This window comes from Fusarium keratoplasticum, chromosome 6 (assembly GCF_025433545.1).
Source record: "Fusarium keratoplasticum isolate Fu6.1 chromosome 6, whole genome shotgun sequence".
In the NCBI taxonomy this organism is placed as follows: domain Eukaryota; kingdom Fungi; phylum Ascomycota; class Sordariomycetes; order Hypocreales; family Nectriaceae; genus Fusarium; species Fusarium keratoplasticum.
The window spans coordinates 2279303-2296148 of NC_070534.1; the positions used below are offsets into that span (position 1 = coordinate 2279303).

The 16846-nt window shown below is 52.5% G+C and overlaps 5 protein-coding genes across 5 annotated transcripts; 3 read left to right on the forward strand and 2 right to left on the reverse strand.

Annotated features, from left to right (window-relative positions):
* Positions 1–778: 778 nt before the first annotated feature.
* Positions 779–3736, reverse strand: NCS57_00869200 (AAA domain-containing protein; the record flags this gene model as incomplete). The annotated part of the gene is made up of 8 exons (XM_053058501.1): positions 779–1200; positions 1248–1325; positions 1378–1420; positions 1468–1766; positions 1822–2011; positions 2060–3309; positions 3374–3529; positions 3583–3736. 8 exons carry the CDS (start codon positions 3734–3736, stop codon positions 779–781), a joined length of 2592 nt encoding a protein of 863 aa, XP_052912332.1.
* A 730-nt stretch (positions 3737–4466) lies between these two features.
* On the forward strand, positions 4467–6089 carry NCS57_00869300 (uncharacterized protein; the record flags this gene model as incomplete). Its single annotated transcript, XM_053058502.1, has 4 exons — positions 4467–4676; positions 4729–4989; positions 5050–5164; positions 5221–6089. 4 exons carry the CDS (start codon positions 4467–4469, stop codon positions 6087–6089), a joined length of 1455 nt encoding a protein of 484 aa, XP_052912333.1.
* A 1636-nt stretch (positions 6090–7725) lies between these two features.
* NCS57_00869400 (uncharacterized protein) lies at positions 7726–8499 on the forward strand (the record flags this gene model as incomplete). Its single annotated transcript, XM_053058503.1, has 1 exon — positions 7726–8499. One exon carries the CDS (start codon positions 7726–7728, stop codon positions 8497–8499), a length of 774 nt encoding a protein of 257 aa, XP_052912334.1.
* Positions 8500–8915: 416 nt separating this feature from the next.
* On the reverse strand, positions 8916–12416 carry NCS57_00869500 (ATPase-AAA-core domain-containing protein; the record flags this gene model as incomplete). Its single annotated transcript, XM_053058504.1, has 1 exon — positions 8916–12416. The coding sequence occupies one exon, from the start codon at positions 12414–12416 to the stop codon at positions 8916–8918; it is 3501 nt and encodes a 1166-aa protein (XP_052912335.1).
* A 554-nt stretch (positions 12417–12970) lies between these two features.
* On the forward strand, positions 12971–15750 carry NCS57_00869600 (uncharacterized protein; the record flags this gene model as incomplete). Its single annotated transcript, XM_053058505.1, has 2 exons — positions 12971–13150; positions 13201–15750. The coding sequence occupies 2 exons, from the start codon at positions 12971–12973 to the stop codon at positions 15748–15750; spliced, it is 2730 nt and encodes a 909-aa protein (XP_052912336.1).
* Between the last annotated feature and the right edge of the window lie 1096 nt (positions 15751–16846).

Below are 16846 nucleotides of genomic sequence, written 5' to 3' on the forward strand. Positions count from 1 at the left end.
TTTGTCTTTTTCGTTCGTTGTTGTAAAGGGGGTGGTGGCTGGTTCTGGTCTGAGTAGGAAACAAAGTACTAAAAAAAAGGGGGGGTGTAGGTTTGGGTCCAGCTGAATGGCCTTCTGCAAGCACTTTACGCGGTCAGCGCGTTGAACGAGGGGGAGGGAGACTGACGCCATGGATCCGGGTCCTTCTCTCTCTGGCTGGCCTCTTTTTTGAGGGGGGAACTTTGGGTCCCGTACGTCTCAGCGCTCGGGTTTTTGGTCGTCCGTCTTCCTTCCGAGCTCCAACTGTACTCTGTGCATCAACTAGCAAGGCGAATCATGGGTGTATGACAATGCTGCTGATGTCTCGTGGGGAGGGGCGGCGTCAGCATTCTGCCGAGGGAGGAGGGGGGGCAAAGGGGAAACGCCTTGTTGAAGCGATCTTCTCTCACTCGTGCATGCGTCAGATCGACCCGAGTCGAGGTTGTGTGCATTTCTCTCTCTTTTTTTCGCTTGTCTCACATTTGTTTTCTTGTTGCCTCTCTACTGACTGGCTCACATGAGCGTGCGCCGTGTGTGTGCGAAGAGGAGCAATGTGGGTTTCAAAGGTTACAGGTTGTGAGTTGTGACTGAATGCAGCCATGTCCTTGTTTATTACAACACTCGTCGAGGCAGAAACAACCCGTGATTGGCGAGTTTGCCGCTCCCCTCGTAAAGCAGGGCTCGGCGCAACTTCTTCCATCTGCATATCATGTCTGAGAGTTCCCAAGCACATTCTACCCTCCCGTCCACTGTTGCCTACCTACCTCAGCCTGTCCGCCCTCGCCCAGTCGTCGTCTGAGACGCCCTTGACCTGGTTCAGGTACTCGCTGAACTTCTGCGATGACCTTAGGGCGTCCCGCATGTGCTGATACCGGAGCGTCTCTTTTCGGAACTTGGCCAGGTGCCGCGCCATGGTGATGATGTTGCGGATCTCGCGCCCGTTGATCTTGACCAGCGCCAACTTGGGTAGGTTCATCCGCAGGTCCTCCATGTCGACACGGTCCTTGGTGCGAGGGAGCATCTGCACAAAGTTGCTCCAGATCTTGAGCCGGTCTTCCTCGTTAAGTGGCGGGTAGCCTAGGGCTAGCTGGATGCGCGACTTGAAGGCTTCGTCAAAGCTGCCGATGCGGTTGGTTGTCAATATGAGGATGCCATCATAGTACTCCAGGATACGGAGGAAGACTATCGACTGTTAGGATGCTTCTCAAGAGGGGGTGGGTGGGTCGTACTTGAAATAATGGCATTTCGCTTCTGGTCTGAAAAGGACCGCTCCTCAAGAAAGACATCTGCCTCATCGAGAAGAACCACTGGTGGATGTTAGCTAGAACTCTCCAAACGATGACTGGCAAAGTCCCATACCACAGCCCCAAGCTCTCCCTATCTCAAGGACATCGCCAAGATACTGCCTATAGTTAGCACTGGATTGAGCGAGGGCGACTGGTTAGTTACCCGTTCCACCTCACTGGGCTCAGTTCCGATATCACCACAAGTCACCCTGTACAGAGGCCTCTCCTGTTCCTCGGCGATACTCTCTGCTGTCAGAGTTTTGCCAGTTCCAGGCCCACCGTGAAGCAAGACCAGAAGCCCCTGACCTTTGCCTTCGATGATGTCTAGCCCCATGTTCTTTCTTTCCCCATGAGCTGACACCACGGCCTGGATTAGCTCTTTAGTCTCGGGGGGCGCAACAAGCTGCGAGAATGCCTTCTTGTTCCACGTCACATCTGTGATGCGGTCTACTTCCAAGGCCTCTATCGTCACGTTAGCGAGTATCGCGATATTACACCCCCCTTCCAAAATACTGACTCCAGGTCTTGGTGGTGAAATCAAATCCGTGGATCTCCGGCGGGAGACAGTACAAGAACTCTTCGGGTGGCTCCTCAATATTACTGAATTGAAATGCAGGAAGTTGATCAATGAAGTCGCGTTTGAAAGCTAAGTTGCTAGGGTGTAAGCGTCTGAACATATCGTAGTCAACCATGAATCGCCTCTCAGTCTGCTCAAGATTAGTTAGTTGCCCCGATGGGATTAGGCAAAGACAAACCTGAAAGGCACTGCCCGCGATATTCTCGTTGTAACAAACGAGTTTCTGACGTCTGCATGCCCAGAATCTTTGCCCTCGGGCAACTAGCCCTGCTTTAACACCTTTTGACGCGAATCTCAGTGGATAATGGTCAAGGCTTGTGATGTCAATAAGGCTGTCACTCGAGGGAGAGGTTGAAGAAAGCTCTAGTGGTGGATCAAAGGATGACCGTGAAGACAATAGGTGGCCGTTGAATACCCAGGTGTAGAGTTGGATACCATCGAGTCCACCTGTGTTGAATGAGAACCAAGGGACAACCGAGCCTCCTAATGACGACCTGTCCTCGTGAGAGCCACCAGAAACGATTAGTTCGCCGGGCCGGAATAGTAGCTGGAAGTGTGCCAAGTCGATCTTTCCTTGCGCAAACAAGGCGTCAGCTTTGTCCCATTCCTCCCTGAAGTTGTCCTCCATCCACTGACACAGCAGCAACAGCGACTCTCTTGTCAAGTCATCTAAGTCGACCTCTCCGAAAGACTTGGTCAGAGTCTTTCCATATAAATAAAAGAGCGTGAATGGCTCTTGGAGCGATTGGAAGCTGGATTTTTTCAGGAAGCGACCCCCCCACAGATTGAAAAATCGAGGAGGATCTTCAAAACCAGGAAACTGGTCGGGGTTCGCTTCGATGATGGCCTGTAGTCCAGTCTGTGTAGCTGGACCGACCATAATGCCTTTCTTTCCACCTTCTTTGGGGCAATGATCTTGGATAAGAACCCGGCCACGTGGTCCGCGCTGCCCTTCCTTGGTCAATATCGATCGAATTGACGGCTTATCACATCGATAGTGTGCAATAACTGCAAACGAAATTTCTGGGTGACTTTCGAGGTACGCCTTCACCTGGGCGACCTCGTTGGTTCCTCTGAGATGATCATTTTCTGTATCGCCCTTGAAAAGGCGAGGAGGGTCCAAGTAACTCGTCAAGGTCGGCTCACGGGAGCACCAACAGAGCACCTCATGGAAAGTCACAAACTTGACGAGCTCGGAGCCCTGGTTTGACCCAATTGCTTCATGAAAAGCTTGTTCCGGGGATGCGAGCTGGGTTGTCTTGATAGCCTGGAGTTCTTCCTTGAGCATCTCGTTCTCGACCTGGAGGCGGGAAACTGTAGACACCAAGTTGTCCATAACCCGAGAGGCTGCAGAGCCTGATGGGAAATTTTCTTCAACCAAGTCGCTCAGCTTGACTTTTAACTGTTCAGCTAGTCGCTGCGCAAGGTCTGTGGTTGAGGGATGGATCAGCATGTGGTTTCACAATGAACTCAGAGGCCCTGATCTTCATACCTTCTTCCTCTTCAGAGAGAACCTCTCTACCGCCCTCTCCTTCATCAAATTGGCCATCGTTTTGCTTAGAGCCTTCTCCATTTCCCGCCTGCTTGTGCGCTCGTTCACTTTCAGATTCATCGTCAGAGTCTGAACCGTCGTCTTCCTTATGGGCTGCTACATGACCCTTAGTTCGGGTTTTCACTTTTAGTTAAGTTGAATAAGCATACTTGAAAAAACATGACCATGATAGTTCGAATGATCTTGCGAAATAGTCTTGTCCATTGCTGAGCGGTCGCGGGTAGAGGACCTGCCCTCTTCTCGAGTGGCACCAGTTCTGCCGGCTTTTCGGCCTTTGAGGTTATTCTCGTCCCGGGAAGCCATTCTAGGAAGGGCTCTAAGAACCCTGAGTTACGGAGAACTCCTCAGGAACCCAGGGTGAGAGAAAAATATGAAGGTGCCCAAAGAAAGATCAACCAGAGAGGAGGTTATCGCGGCTCGCTGCTTGACGTGGCAGACACGTAAGAAATCGGGAGCGGGGTAAAGGCCTCATGATTGATAGTCTTGCAGACTCAGCCTCAGATGTTTCCGAATTCGACTGGCTGCTGCTGCATGAGGAGAGAGCCTTGTTGAGAGCCTGGTCGCAGGCCGCCCAACCACCGAGGCTCTGCCATTTTCAGACTGCGCCTTGTTCGATGGCTATGATTATTGCGGCATCCTTAGAAGATAAGAGCTGAAAAAAGGAGCCCGATAATCACAAGTCGCATTCCCTTTGTACACAATACGCTGACTGCTTCGGGTTTCACATCACCCATTTTTGCGGACGCTGTAAGTAGCGACAGACCAGTAAGACAAGCCTTCATGGCAACACCTAAACCAGAAGAATGCCCGCCAAGAGTAAGGGCCTGGTTTAAACCAGAAAATGAGGAAGACGTGTATGATATCATTGCCAATCCCCAAAACTCACACACATGTAGACAAACGCTGACTGGGTCTGTTCAGAGGTGACCCAGATGAGATTTTGAAAGAGGCATACCAGAAGGCGGTACAGTTCAACCGCGACCAAGTAAACAAGAACCGAAAATATGAATTTCCGTCCTTGGGATCGTCGACAATGGAGAGTATGCTGGAGGCAGTACACAAAGCCGAGGAGCAGCACGGCGCGAAGAAGAACTCAAGACACCGATTCACCAAAGCAATATGCCTGGCGTGGACCAAAGCTGTCAATAAGATCAATACTTTTAGCGCGGCCATTGACGTTCTGGTATCGAGTCATCCAGAGTACGCAGCGCTCGTCTGGGGATCCATCAAGTTCTTGTTCTTGGTGAGTATGACGACGAAACCTAGCATGAACACTACTGAGAGTTTCTGAACAGATGACCTTGAACCATCAAGAGCTTGCAAGTAAGGTCTCGGAGGCCTTCTGCGCCATCAGCGAGGCCCTTCCAGAGGTGGATTTCCTAGCCAGCGAGCTTTATCCCGTCCCACACATGCAGGCTACCTTGGCAACCATATACACCCACATGATCGACTTTTGCATCAGAGCTCTGACGTGGTACAACAATAGAAGAGGAAACCTCATTAAGAAGGCGTGGTCGGCGATAAGATATTCATGGGCGCTGGAATTTGGTGACGTTGTAAGTCAGATACACCGGACAACTGCGAGGATACGAGAACAGGCGGCTGTCGCCCATCAGGCCGAGACGAGAGATCTCAGTTTCCAGCTTTCAAAGGTGCAGAAAGCACAACAAGAGATTCTGGCGTTGCAAAAGGACCGAACCATGTCTGATCCGCGTGTGTGGGCCCTGCCCGGTAAGTTGCTGGGAAGAATGACATGGGATAGTGCAATTCGCTGACCTGAAATCTAGACGTTGCTACTCTTTCGCCCCTGAACCAGCCTTCATTGCTCGGAAGAGCCCCTCTTGTGATAAAAGAGATGGCCAAATACTTCTTATCCGTTCCTTTCAAGCCCGAGAAGGCTCTTGATCTGGGAATGACATTAAGGGATCGCCGACGGATGCGAGTAAACCCCGTCCCAGATCAGCTATGGACATCGGCCAAACTACGAAGCTGGATCTCTCAGCCGGGTTCGGCGCTTGTTCAAGTGCAAGGGAACCTGGTAGCGGCAGACGCTTCACGAGACTTTGCCCTCGACATTGTCGAGTTGGCAAAGGCAGCTGGCTTACTTTTGGCTTGGTATGTGAGCTCACAGCTGGCGAAGCCCATGAACATTCCAGATATCTGGCGCTCCCTTGTCTGGCAGGTTATCGAGCAAAACTCCGACAGTTCTTCATACCAGAACCTGACCGAATCCAACTTTGACTCTTGCGTCACGGAAGATGACTGGATATCCCTTCTTATCGCTGTTCTAGCCGAGATACCGCGGGCAGTTCTGGTCATCGACTCTCACCAAGACGAACGCAAAACTCGAGAGACAGTCAGAAAGTTCTGGAACACCTTTACTGAACGAAAGGTGACCACCACAGTCAAGATGCTTCTGCTGACCTACTCGAACCCCGGGACGCCAATGCCAAGCATGCTACCCAATGACGATGTGGAGTTTTACAGTCTGAAGATGGGCCATGGTAGGAAGCCCGGTATGGCGAGGGCCTCTATGTATGGGAGCCCGAGGGGGCGGAGGCAGGTGGGTGGGAGACGAGGTGGCGGAGCGTCTCAGCTCAAGCCGTTTATGGCGAAGTTATTAGAGCAGGGGGCAGTTGAATCAGACAAGACATGATGTTTGAAACGGCGGTAATGTTAAGGAGAGGGAGTCTTTTGGAAGCGAAAGGGAGGGGTTGGGTATTGGTCAAGGCAACGAGGCAGACTGTTTTCCTTTTGCATGTAAGAAGCAAGGTCCAGATGAGTCTACGTGTTGGATATAGGTCCCTATACTGGAGAATTTACACACCTTGCAAAACGCGAGTTATCACAAGGCTCTTTTCAACCAATACTGGTGAGTCCAGTCCAGGCCATGCTCGGGATATTGATAGCCGTGATGGAGACAACCCAAATCACTCAGATGATAGGCCAGAAGAAAGAGGGCCTATAGAATTTTCCCTCTCAAAAGAAAGCATCCCTTCAACTTGTGGGTAAACTGACACCGCAGTCGCCCGAGGCCAGACGGAGCTCTCTGCATACGCATTGGAGCTGAAGCTGCACCCCGACCTGTCATGATAACTCATGACGAGTTGCAGATCCTGCTCATTGGTAGTCTTGAGCTGCATGATGATCATCCCCCCTTTGGTCTACGCCCTGTCAGTTACTGTACTACCCCCCGGGTCTTGGCTGCCTCTCTGCAAGCGGCATCTCTTGTCTTTTTCAGATGGACAAATCACAAAAGGTCTAATTGTAACAGAGAAAGGGTCGTTTCATGTTTACTCGGAGTTCGGCATCGCTTGGAATAAGTGGGAACTTGTTGATAAAGTGGGCAGTGGCAGACAGAGACATGGATGTGTAAGAAGGGACAAGGACCACGGCTGCGGATGTGCGCAGTAGACGCAGTATTATCATCGCCATGACTACTCAAGAAATTCTTTTTGATTGTCTTCCGCTTCAGCCGCAGGAGGGATGCCACCCGGCGGTCACCAGCTTCTGATAGAGGTGTGTAATGCGCTGGTCTGTTTTCCTGCAAGTCATGCTGTGCATGAGGATGATCAGCGAGCCCTGATTTGTTTCCCTTTTCCCCCGCCATCTACCAGAAAGTGATCGACACTCGCTTCCTGGAACACGGCTCCCATCCATCTTGTTGTAAGAAGAGTCGCTTTAAGCGCCGGCTCGTAATAGTGTCCCTAGCTCGCACATAAACATGGCCTCTTCTCCATCTTTTCGTCATATTTCTTCTTCCTTCTTTAACTGACCAAAAAGTAAAGACCATTCCTTTTGCGGCCTCTCCGTTGCTTATACGTCATCGTCGACGTTTAGCTAGGACATCCCTGCAAGCTCCCCAGCACGAGACACCGAAACCGAGCCCGGCGATTGGGACGCACCTCTCTACAACGGCGCGTGTGATTGATTGTTTTGTCTTCTCCTCGCTCGCCGTCGCCGAATCCCGACTCGGGTTGTAAGTCTGGTGGACGCTGACTCTTCCTTTTTTCTCCAACACCGCCGGTCCATCTCCGATCGGCCGACTTCTTTTGAGTCGGTCTTTTTAGCTTAAAAATCACCGGAGCCAGATTAGCGATTAAAGACAAGAAGCATCAGCACGCAATACAAGCTTATAAGCATCATCAGAGTTGTCGAGTCTTGATTACAAAAGCACCTTAGCCACAAGCCTACAACAAGACAACAACATCCAACAGAATCACCAGAAACTACAAAACAACTTCTTTACAACATCAGAAGAACAGACTCTCGAAAACTTGACTTCAGAGGTTATGGACCGCTCTCGTTCATTCTCGCGGCCAAGCACTGGCAACCGCAAGCCAAGATCACCATCTCCCCCTGCCACCAGAGGCAGAGCTACTTCTCGCCCTCGTCCTGTGTCCTTCCATCCTGGCACCCGTGGTGTTTCTCGTTCAAGGTCAGGAGTGAGAAGATCGTCAGAATCAAGCTCTCGCTCGTCCTCTTACTCTCCCACTCGCCGTCACAGCCACAGCCACCATCGCCAACACGACAGTCAACATGGCAGCCAGCACAAGAGCAGCCACGGCCAGTCTCATAAATCATCCCACAGCCAGGAGCATCACCACGGCCTCTTCAAAACTTCAGCCGGTCTCATAGCCGGCATCGGCCTCGCCACCGTCCTCGCCCACAAAGTTTGGCCCAAGGGCGTTCTCTACGGCGACGCTGAAGAGTGGGAATCCCGTCCTCACCCGAAACACCGCCACTCGGACCGTCACGAGCACCACCACCGTCATCGCCGTGCCTCGGATGCCGAACGTGCTATTGACCGCGCCAGACGTCACGGCGGCGATGTCGTCTACTACGAAGAGATCGGCCCCTTCCCAGGCCGGAGACGCTCCGCGGCTCTTCAGAGTTACGAGAGACTATCCCCCGCTGAAGAGGAGAGGATACGCCGGATGTCCCGGGACGAGCACCCCCGTGTGGGACGTCTGCCCTATCCCGATGAACCCTACCCCGGCCAGAGCTTCTACGAACCCGAGCGCAGGAGACATTCTGTAGCTCAACCAGTTGCTGTTCCCCGCTGAGCGAGAGACTTGATAAACAAAAGTGGCTTCAGCGAGCGTCATTCTAAACTTGATACGTTTTACATTGGATGGGATGATGAAGTGAAATGAGTTTCTTTGCGTTACAGGATCAAATTTGTTATTGGGAGGTTAAGATTGTTTAACTGGGCTGGCACCTTTCGTTACTTGGCAATTTTGATATCCGATACGAGACAATGATTTGACGATTTCGGTTATTTTACTCTTTTTATAACGTTATTGCTTTAGAGATACACATTTATATATTGTGTTGCTTCAAACCAATCAACTCTATGTCATGCGCTCTGTCCACCAACGCCTTTGCAATAACCCCAAACCGTTCCTATATGTTTCAATCATAGAGTTCAAAGTGAAACTCGCACGTGTAGTATACATCATCTTCTCCACATTCAACATCGTTAAGCCAAGCTTGATCCAGGGGATGATGGGCTGCTTGGAGCGCTCTCCACGCTCTCCTTTGGTCTCATCGCCTCCACAACTTCCTGCCAGGCGTCACCAGCGGTACGTCTCACAAATGCCGTATTGAGACAATCGCCAAAGTATCTTTCCCGTCGAGTGGTCCTCCTCTCACCTCCTTCCAGAGCTGAGTATGCGCTGCGAGTGGTACGCATTCTCTTTCTCTTTCCACCCTCACTCATGAGGTTGCTCAACTTGAGTCTCTCCTGCATGAGCTTGTTGTCAAACTCCACAATGCCTCGTACCCATGGAGCAATGTCCAACACGATGAGCTTCATTGTGCGATCAAACACTGATGGGTCCAGATGGCTGGATGCCGCTGCCTTCTCATTAACAGCAATCGGGTCGAACGCCAGCGCCAGATCCATCCGAGTCATAGGTGTCGTGCAATTCTCGAAAGACTCGTCCAAAACAGAGACTGCACGATCCTCCGCCAATGGCTGGAGAACAGATGGGGATGTGACGTCGGTTGTCGGAGATAGTTTGAAAAGTCTCTGTCTTGTCAGGGATTTGAGAGAGATTGAGAGACCAATGCTGGGCGTAGATGGTGTTGACTTGGAATCAGCCTCCAGAAGGCGACGGCCCACAATGAAATCATCTCTCGTCTTGGTCGGAATTTCGGGCAGTTCTGGATCAAGCACTTCCTGGAATCTAGTTCCTAGCGAGCCACTCGAGATAAGATCCGCGTCGCTCATTGAAGTGCAAAACTCATCGAATGCAGTCAAAGCGTCAAGCCTCTGGCTGGGCTCCGATGCGTTCCTGGTTATATCGTCGGCCCAGGATTGGAGATGCAAGCTGTTGTTCCAGTCACCCATGTCAAGAGTCCATGAGTTCCAGCACTGCTTCATCACCTCTTCTTCCGACTCCAATGGGTCCAGGCATGTGGCAGTGAGGTCGCGCCCAATCCATCCCATGCCCTTGCGGTAAGTGTCTTCGCTCAAGACTCGAACCACATCCCCATTCTCATCTCGGTCAGAGCCCTTGGGCCATCGGAGATAGAACCAGTCGAAACCACCTTTGCGATCTCCAACGCTAATCTGACACCAGTAGTTGAGTTCTACCAGGGCAGCCCTCAAGTCGTTGTTGCGAGACTTGTATAGGGCCTCGACGGCCGAGCGCTTTAGCAGATGGCCCTCATTTGCTGCAACAAGTAGGCAGTGATCGATAGCCAGGTCGGTTGGTGGATGAGAGAATCGGAAGATGCCGTGCAAGTTGAGGGTCTGGAGGGGTACCATGTTCTCGTCATTGCAGGTCATGATGAATGGCCGTTTTGACTGTACCATCATGCCCATCAAGGTTGCCCAGAACTGCTTATCCTCTTCGTATAAAACATCCACCTCCTCCAAAAGGATGAGTGACTGCTTCTGGCCTTGGCTTCCCTTGGTTGTTTCGTTTGACTTCGCTTCGGTAGGCTTCTTGGTTGGCTTCTTCGAGGCGGCTGCTACTTTGGGCTGGAAAAATGCCGTCATCATGCCCTGCTTCCCCGACTTCAAGTCTCTGGCCACTTCATCCTCTTCTGCCTCAGTGATAGGATCAGCGCGGTGTTGCTGCACAAGATGGTTGCGCGTCATATCGCCAACTTTCTCCAGAATATCCTTGCCGCTTCGCCTGCTCCCTGGGTTGATCTCGAAAATCTCAAAACCCAGCTCTTTGGCTACAGCATAGACGGCGGCTGTCTTCCCGCTGCCATGGGGTCCGCTGATAACAACCGCATTCGTGAGACGTCCTTGATCTTTTCCTCCCTTGGCAGCTGCATCTCCGCTTCGGATCACGGTCTTTTTCGTGAGTCCTGAGCCAGCAGGCGCCCAGTCATCGTCATCCTCGGATACCTCATCCATTTCATTCGCTTCCTCCTCGCTGTCGATAATGAAGCCATCCAGCTTATCCTTCTTTCTCTTCTTCTTGGGAGCAGTAGACGATTTGGCCTTTCCTTTTGCCCCTCCTGCATCAGCATTGCCGGTACCGACAGACTGAACCTTGAGTGTTTGCAGCCATTCTTTGAGAAGAATAGCCTCCCTGCCAGCTTGGAGAACCTCAGCCGCTGTGCTAGGAGCGTACTTGTGCGCCCAGGACAGACATTCGCATGCTGACTTGTCATATGCGGAAAGGCTGCTCTCGAGTTCTTCATATAATCTAAGAATGGCTGGGTGTGTTCTTTTCAACTGGGCACTGGGGGCCCTATGTCCTATTATGTCGTCGTCGTCCTCGGTAGGGGTGGGCCGCAATGTTCGAAGTTCTGACCGGATGCGCTTCTGAGCCTTTCGGCCACTTTCAAAATGTCTAGTCGGGATTCGTAATTCTGTTGGTGCTGGCTCGAAGTTGTCATCATTTGTGGGAAGCGAGTTGCGGAGGGCAGTGAGATCCATGCTGGTGCAAAACCCCCCCAGAACAGATTCATCTGAAGAAACCGTCACTGTATAACCCTTTGACTTCTTGGCGACGTTGTCCTGAGAGGCGGCCTGAGAACAAGCTGAACCCTCAAGTCCACGAATGTGGGCCATTCCCTTTGCAGGCCAAAGAGGATATACGGCCCCGGGAATCTTTGTTGTACCAGTTCTGATACCGAATCGTGGGACCTGATGGTCAGAGGTGAAAGGGTTTCGTGTCTTCTTCGGGGACAATGGCGTAGACGTAAAGATTGTCTGTCGAGAGGGCCGGTTCTCAGCTGTTTTATGGTTCTCGCCTGTGGTGGGGGGTGTCTGTTTCGCTTTTCCCGTGAAGAAAGGATGTGTAGCTTTGGCCGGACCAGGTGCTTTCTTAACAACACTTTCTTTTGCCTTTTTGGCTCGGCTCTTCGAGGTGGTTGGAGGAAATAGTGTCTTGCCGTCTAGAATTTGAGTGATCTTATCACCCATGTCCTTCCGACTCGCTTCATCTCGGCCGTACTTGACGCACACTATGCGGGAAGGAAGGGTTTTCGACTTGGATTTGGGTGGTGATCCGAGTGTCCCTGTTTTCGGGTTCCATTTGAGAACCTTCTTATTTGCGGCATCGGGTGGGTTCGAGGTTGAGACGGGTGGTGCTTCGAGGGCAGACTGTGAAGGGGCTTCGGCGAAAGTCATAGGCGCATCGCTCAGTGGAGGAGTGGGAATGTCGGTGGTGTTGGGCTCGGGAGTTATATCTGAAGCTTGCTCCGTGGGAACGAGGGTTGTTTGTCGCCCTTCCCCTTGGCGTTTTCGGCGTGGTCTTTTGGAACCAGGAGCATCTTGTGTAACAGAGCTGTCCGGCTTTCGACGCTTTCGCCTGCCGTTCGGCGAGTCTGACCCCGATTGAGCGCTGTCGTGCTGATCATCGTGGTCCGGAGCTGTAGGGGGTTGGGCCGAGAGTTCGGAGTGGCGTGCAGGGTCAACGGCAGGTTCTTTGGAGAAGAAAGGATGAACCTTCTTGACTCCAAGTTCCCTCATGCCTTCCTGGCCCATCGCCTCGACCAAAACGGATCCCATTGATATGTGAAAGGCTGTTCCGAGGACATCAGCAGATGTCGAGTGGCTGTCAGAGCCGAAGATGACGAACCTCCCAGTCAGCGTTAAACCACCATTTCACGAATGAGGACTAGAAGGTGAGATTCGATAGTGAAGAAAGATTCGAAAGTTGGAGCAAATAGGGCGTTCAAGGAAGATAGAGTCTTTTGAATGTGGGTGTAGTTTCGTTGAAGACGGCGAAGAAAACGGAAGCGTCCTGGGTAACGGAGCACGGCAAGGGTCGCGTTAAAGTGGTTGAGCTCCGACGCGTCGATTTGACGCGCTCCGCGAGAACGACCCGCTACGTACCTCCACTACGTCAGGGATTCTGAAGGTGGCAGGCACGACCCCACCACCCAGGCCGAAAGCGCCCCACTAATCGGACTTTGGGTCGGCCCGCTCCCAACTTTTTTTTTTGAGAGCTTCATCTGTCGGCCTTTCGAAGAAAAGTGCAGGCGACAGCACCAGACTTTTGTCAAGAATTGCAATTCCCAAGGCCAGCGGTATCTTTGGCTCCTCACGATACCGAAATCGCCATGGCTTCTGAATACAGAATTCACAAGCCTTATGTGCTGGCGGCTCTGCCTCGGCCTCTTGACCATACTGAAGGCCGCATTGTCGCGCGAGAGGTCTACGGCTTGCGCGACGGCCAAAAGAAGAGGAAGAGGACGGAACTGGTCGTCGGTGTGGATGGAGAGACTGCTAGCATCTACGATGTAAGTCTCATGGTCAAGATATACTGAGAAATGGTCCTAATCGCAAACAGGTACCTGCATCAAGGCTGATCACCTCGTATCCCATCCCGCCGCAAGAGTCTTTCACCTGCCCCCCTTACTCGATTAGAATTCGGCGCGCTGGCAGCAGCGATGTTTCTAGATATACCTATATCTCTACTCGCGATTCGACAGGCCAGAAGATCTCTCTCTTCAAGGATGTTGTGCACCAGGACGGCAAAACAACTTCCACCTCGACCGCTTCTCAGATCCTCAAAGTCTCGCCCATCCGATACATAACCTGTTCCTCGAATGCGTCAGAAACTTCAAATGTGGGGGATATCATCGCGGTCTGCCAGAATGGAGAATTTGCTTCGCTTTCAGGGGAGACTCTCGCGGTTCAATGGACAGCTTCGTCGAAGTCCGCTGTTCAGGACGTTGTCGCAACACAGATCGAGGGTTTCGAAGTGGAACATGTGACCTCGGGAACCCTGGCCGAGTTCAGCGAGGGTATTTTCAAGGACAAGCCAGAGATCTTCAGTGCTCTGCCCAAAACTCCCGTCTCTGAGCCTGAGCTGATTGCGCTGGTGTCGAGGTCTGTCAGCCAAGGTCAGGAGAGCCGACACTCGGTTATCCTGGCTGCTGCTTCGGGTGTTTCTTCCGCTTCATCTGACATTCAGAAGTTGGCGCCCCTTGAAATTGCCCCTATTGGTGCTCCCACAACCCAGGGTGCCGAATCATCCACCTACCAAGTTGACATCCAAGCTGCCCTCCTGCTGCAGTTGCAGCAAGGCTCTCTCAAGGTCTACGACCTCACCACACCCGTCCCAAAGCTCAAGTCTACGGTGCACATGGAGAACGCCGTGTCCTTTTCTCGCTTGTCCCGGCCCTTCGTTCTGTCATGCTCACTTGAATCCATTGGCCTCTACAACCACCAATACCGATCGATCCATGCGAATGCGCCCCTTGATCTGTCTGAACTCCCCGCTGAGTGCCAAAAGCCCAAGACATGTCAATTGATCAGCTATCTGCGAAGCCAAGATCTTGTTGTCGCCCTGGTAGACAATGTCCTTGTCTCCATCCAAGTCGAACCGCCTAAGAGCCACGGGAAGCGACGGAAACAGGGTCTCTTGATCGACTCCATCGGTCGAGGAACTACCGTCGATATCACCGCGAAGAGAGCAAAGTCTGAGAAGCTGGCTCTCGAGTTCTCCAAGCAGGTTCCTGGAACGATGACGGAGGAGTATTTGGCCAAGCTTCACGCTGAGCTCGATGCAGCAGATGGACTTCTCGCAAAGGACGATCTCAGTGGATGGGAAACCCTGTTGCGCAAACAATTCTGTATGGGTGTTCGATCTAATCCTAATGGCGACGGCAAGGCAGTGAACGGACAGGAGGACAAAGACTCGCAGGAAGTACCCGAGTGGGAATGGCTCTCAGGGCCGTCGTCATATGCCGTCGTCGACCGTCGTTGGGTGCTCTACGCGATTGGACGATGCTTTTCTATCACCATGACTACAGACGAGGAACCTCGGCCAAAGCTACGCCTCAACTTGCCTGACAGCAACGTCACGTCCTACCTAGTCGTTGCCGGACACCTGACTCTGTCGAACTTGAAGGCAGCATTCCGAGATGAGTTCGACGCGGAGGCATTGGATAGCAAGAATCTCGCTAATGACGTGCTTTCGAGCCTGGCCGACGCCGACCCGTCAATGACGCTCGTCCTGAATTATCTCCAGGCCACTCAACTTGGCGAGCTAGAGCTTCTCGTAGCCATCCGAGCCCTCATGCTGAATCTGGATCTGATCTCCGACCCTAAGAAGCCGGCCGGGGCTAAGCTCTTGAAGAATGAAGCACATGATGGTGCCGAGAACTACGAGATGGACCTCGACGACCTGGAGCGGGACATTGCGATCACGGAATACTACCTCGGAGACGACAGCAGCAGTCGCTCACGGGGACTCACATTAGCCTTTGCCAAGCTTTGGCGCCTCCCGGCAATCACGACTGTGAAGGCTCTGCGGGCAACGTTCAAGACGGAGGAGATCCTATCACTCATCTACACACTCAGGGTGGAACTTGTCCGAGGAGCGTGGACATCGCTGTATATCGACCCAACCAGCTTTGATTCCGAGGGTAACGACCCGCCCCCGGACGGTGTGATCACATTGATCTCGGATCTCCTCGGTCGATGCCTCGATGCCGTCGGCGCCGGAGGATGGCTGCTGAACGACGCCATCTCAACCGATAAGTCCGAGACCGGCGACTTGTTGACGGCGCTGAAGCTTGAGGTCACTGCGGCGCTCGAGGGTCTAGAGGAGGCAGTGTATCTGAACGGTGTTGTTGGCGAGGCAGTCCGATTCGGGCTGGCGGCACAAAAGAGTGGTGCAGCCCGACAGACGTGGAACGCAAACAAGCCGATCCCGATGCATTTGGAGGGCCGGGAGTCTCGATTGCTGCCGTTGGGGCTCAAGACGAAGCAGCTCCCTACCAAGGACAAGGTGGTGTCAGGCGGCGAGGTGGTGCAGCGCAGCATGCGAGAGACGGGCCACCTGATCAGCCAGAAGGTGGAGGCATACTCGCTAGAGAAGCTGACGATCTAAGCCGTGTGGCCAAGGGAGATTGGGCCCGGAGCAACGAAGGTTTGCTTTTAAGGCAACCAAAGGAGATGGCACTACGGAGGCTACCGTTTGATCCATGGGGAGCACGTTGCAGCGACAGCGGCCGGCGACACCACGGAAGCCACATGGCATGCGGCTGAAAAGCTACAGCGGGCATCCTTGACGTCGACGGGACTAGCCTCGGCCTTGGCTTATCCCGGAGAGACCATTCGGTGAGCGGATTGGAAGAGAAGAGGCGAGACTAGACTACGCCCAGGGACCGTGGTGAAAAGGAGGCGAGGACGCGGGCCGTGGCAAGACAAAGGAGATCGGCTACACACGGCGCAGGGCAGATGAGGGGTGCGGAATTGACACTGGAACCTAGATTCGAATGGATCACATGTCGAGGGGACTTGGGTTATCTGCCAGGAATATGGCTGTTCTCTTTGTGCGTTGTGTTGTGTTGATTGAAGATGAAGCTAGTATTTCAAAGGTTGGGGCATGTAGATGCATTTTGGGAGAAAGAGGCGTATCAAAAGAAAAGACGGCATGTTTGATTCTCACGTCACACGGTAGTGGCTCTGTGCAACCCATTTCACCGAAACTGGTTCTCACCGTGACCGAAAGTGCTCAGTCGTGCATGAGGCAGAGAATGCACATTTCAGGCATTGGACTAATAACTGCTCCTTTCGGGAGTTGCGAGGTGAAACACGAAAAGAGATGGGACATGTTGTGCAGCTGTTGGGCTACCCTGAAGCGTTGCATGTGTGGATGATGGATGACGATGGCGTCTGCCTACCTGTCAGCCCTGTGTCTCTAGTTTACGTGCAGCAACATTGCAGGACTAGTCTAGTCATTGAGTTTGGGTTGTGGTGGATGGCATGTGTAACGTACTGGATCTCGCATCCATTCGTAGTTGGGTGAGTCACTATCATTGCCATCGGAGCCCAATGGCTTCAAGTGCAGCAGAGCCTCGATCAAAGTGCAAAGGCATGACCACGGAAAGCGGCACAAGCTGCCAAGGGTCATCAAAACAAAGTAAAAGATGTCACTTTCAGATGGCTGCCTGCTAAAAGCTCTACGCGATGTTGCTCATCTC